This window comes from Trypanosoma theileri (assembly GCF_002087225.1).
Source record: "Trypanosoma theileri isolate Edinburgh chromosome Unknown TM35_Tth_8_V1, whole genome shotgun sequence".
NCBI classification, from domain to species: domain Eukaryota; phylum Euglenozoa; class Kinetoplastea; order Trypanosomatida; family Trypanosomatidae; genus Trypanosoma; species Trypanosoma theileri.
In genome coordinates, this window is record NW_021639850.1 from 363,195 (window position 1) to 366,514 (window position 3,320).

General features: G+C 37.3%; 2 protein-coding genes across 2 annotated transcripts; both read right to left on the reverse strand.

The window, feature by feature from the left end:
• Position 1: 1 nt before the first annotated feature.
• Positions 2 to 994, reverse strand: TM35_000082480 (kinetoplast DNA-associated protein; the record flags this gene model as incomplete). Its single annotated transcript, XM_029024113.1, has 1 exon — positions 2 to 994. A coding segment is annotated over one exon (993 nt), but the record flags the coding sequence as incomplete, so codon positions are not given.
• A 642-nt stretch (positions 995 to 1,636) lies between these two features.
• Positions 1,637 to 3,064, reverse strand: TM35_000082490 (putative hydrogenase; the record flags this gene model as incomplete). The annotated part of the gene is made up of 1 exon (XM_029024114.1): positions 1,637 to 3,064. One exon carries the CDS (start codon positions 3,062 to 3,064, stop codon positions 1,637 to 1,639), a length of 1,428 nt encoding a protein of 475 aa, XP_028884517.1.
• Positions 3,065 to 3,320: the final 256 nt, after the last annotated feature.

The following is a 3,320-nucleotide window of genomic DNA, read 5'->3' on the forward strand; positions in this document are numbered from 1 at the left end:
CTCTTTCCATCATATGTCTGGAGACCCCATTGACATCATGCAAGAGAGCCATCTCCAACTCACCTCGGGTGACCTCTTCAGTATGTAGGAATCCGTCATGTATGTGGGTGTTCAAATTGATATTTTCTGTGAGCGGTCTATCTTTAGGAAGATATTCATGCTGTTGCTGCTGAAGGAGTTGATGTTTTTGTACTACATCGTTTGGAAATGAGTTTGAAGTACCTTCCTTTAGGATATTTTTTTTTACAGAATGTTCTTCCTCTAAAACATGCACTTCAATCTGTGCAGAGGCTACCTCTACAGATGTAGGACCAACTTGAAGAGTATGTGCAGGTGTATCGTTGCTATTGCACGTTGGCTTAATATGAACTACTGTAGTAGGTGATTCTGAATATTGCTCCTTTGTGGGTATACCGCGTGAAAGTACTTGCACTTGATGATTATCCTCTATCTCCGTTATCTTATTTCGATTTCGCAGCTTGATACGTGTCCAAGAAATATACAGTAAAACCAAACATATAACTAGAGGAACCAAAACGATTAAAGCAATAATGATGTAAGCGCCGACATTTTTTACGACACATGAAGAAGTGGTACCAAATAACTCAGAAGAGCAAAGGGTGGTACAATTAGATGAACTCCAGCATAGCTCAGAGAAAAAGAATTCTTTCCCGTTAATACCTGATGTCAAGCTAAAGCGGACCAAAGCAACATTATCAAAGGAAATACTTCCCTCACGTCCTTCGAGAGTTTTATTTACACCATTAATAGTGGCGTCTAATACACCAATTTCATCATTAGTAGTACAAAGACCTTTGTCGTAGACTATGTTGTATGCTATATCCATCCACTTGCCGCGGGAAGTTGCCTTTCCTGAATATAGGTTTGAATCAATGTGACACCGTTGAGAAACATCAGTTGCTTCGCAGTTACTAGGAAAGAAGGCAAATATCCAGAAAAGTGTCAAAACAAAATGAACACCAAACCTTAACATTTATGATTCCCTAAATACTCTAAATATTACTGATATTTAGAATAAATAAATAAATTAATATATATATATATATATATATATATATATATATATATAGCTTTTATCACCCCTTATTTTATTCGTGTTTACTAGTTCTGCTTACGCACACCACACCACCAGATAATGAAAAAAATATATATCATACGCATATTATAGGAGAAAGAAAAAAAAAAGAGAATTTTTGGGGTGACTTCTACAAGGCAAAGCTCTTCAAAACCATTGTCATCAAGAGAAACAAGCAGACATTTAAGTTCATACAATTACAGAAAGTGAGTCACAGAGAAATATGGAAAAAAGAAAAAAAGAAACAGACAAGTCAACGAAATAAAAAAAAAAAAAAAAACGCGAACCATCTTGATTTCGCTTGGTCTGTCCAACATCTTCTCAACTCCCTGTACTCATTTATTTCCACATTTATGCGCTAGCAACACTTCCAAAAATAGACGTCGTAGAAAAAAAAAAAGAGAGAATAAGAATAAGAAAAGAGCTGCCTCTTCGTAGATAATTCATTCCTTCTGAGTTCATACCATTCAAGGTAATGGTTACTGGTTACCCCCTTATTAAAACAATCAGAGAGTAAGAACTCATAACAACAACACCAGATCACCATTTGAGGCTGTGAACACCACCATTATTTAATGTCGCCTCAAACTCCTTCTGGCGGTCATGAAAAACACAGTTCCATAGCGATGGACCAATGTTTTTCTCCACTTCTTTAAAGGCAGTCAAAGAAAAACAAAGTTGATCCTTATCTTCTTCGTTAGTATGATGTATGTCATGTACTTCCTCCGAATTTGTGTCAAACTTCTTTTCCTGAATTTGGGAAAACAAATAATTTCCAAAAGCATCTCTCACCCTAGCAATCGTTTCTGTAGTGGAAACCACATTCTTGTGTCTTACTTGACCACCACCATTAAGACAACCGTCAGGACATGCCATCAGTTCAATAAATGTGTATGATGCAACAGAAGCCAACTTACGCTTCATTCCACGTACAATATTCTGTATATTTTGAAACCCGTATGCGATGCAGTAAACTTCACCAGAGTTACAAGAACTTGTAGCTAGTTGATGATTAGAGTTCCTCTTCATCTCGTAGTGAATATTATCAGGTACGAGTTCAGTGTGGTGAAGCTCACGTGCGGCATATCGCATTGCGAAACGATGATATCCACCACTTCCCTCCATAGCGGCTGCCATTCTTCGATCTGACTCCTGCAATGGTAGCATAGTAGGAGGGTCAAAATTCGAGTCCAACGGTTCATTCCATGGCAGCGAACTATCTATTTCCAACATCCAATCAAGAACTTCTTGTGTACTCAGTACGAAATCAGTATAACGTTCACCATTCTCAGAAGAGGCATCTCGTGCCGCCTCTAATTTTCTGTCAAAACAAGGTTGAACAGAGATATGGCATAATTGTGGGTGAAGTCTCTTTGCATAACTTCCCGCAATACCCTGTGGGGACATTACGGAACACAGTAATGGGAGGATTGCAGCCCCTTGTTTCTCACAGTAGCAAACCCATCCAGGGCATGCAGAAACTATCATAGGAAGTCTATCTCTTTCTTCTCGCATTCGACGACAATATTCCTCAGCCGTCTTTTCAACTGAGATGAATTGTGCCCAATGAAGATCAATGACATATTGTACCTTTAAGATAGTACGAAAGAAACCACTTAAAATGTGAAAAACTCTATGGGTTTCAATATTCAAATAAGCAGCAATAGACGAAGCTGATTGATCGCTAATAGAAACTAAAAAAGGTCGAGTAATATCAGTGTTACGAACCTTTAGAATTTCCTCGCGGCTTTGTGAACTCACAAGAATAGCTTCTGCCGTCGTTACGCATCCACTACATGCCAAACAATCTTGAAGAGTTATCTTTACCGCCTCATTAGCAGAGTTGTATCGACGAACACTACCATCACTGCTTTGCTGTAAAGTTGTTGGGAGTGTACAGGCCTCCGATGGGGCAATGTAGTCCATCCCTGCCAACATGAGAGATGCAGAAAAGTCGTTAGCTGACATTTTCTGCGATAATAAAAAACAAACAAAGAAACACAAGAAAAACAACAACAATAAAATAAAGAAGAGTAAAAAAAAAAAAAAAGAGAAACAAAATAAACATGATAATAATAACATTAATAATAATAATAATAATAATAATATTAATATTAATAAAAATAATAATAGTAATAATAATAAATATAGAATACTTCATTCAGGTCTTTAGATAATAATCCGCTCATTTCAAATGACCACGACAGAGAGTGAGATGGCTGAA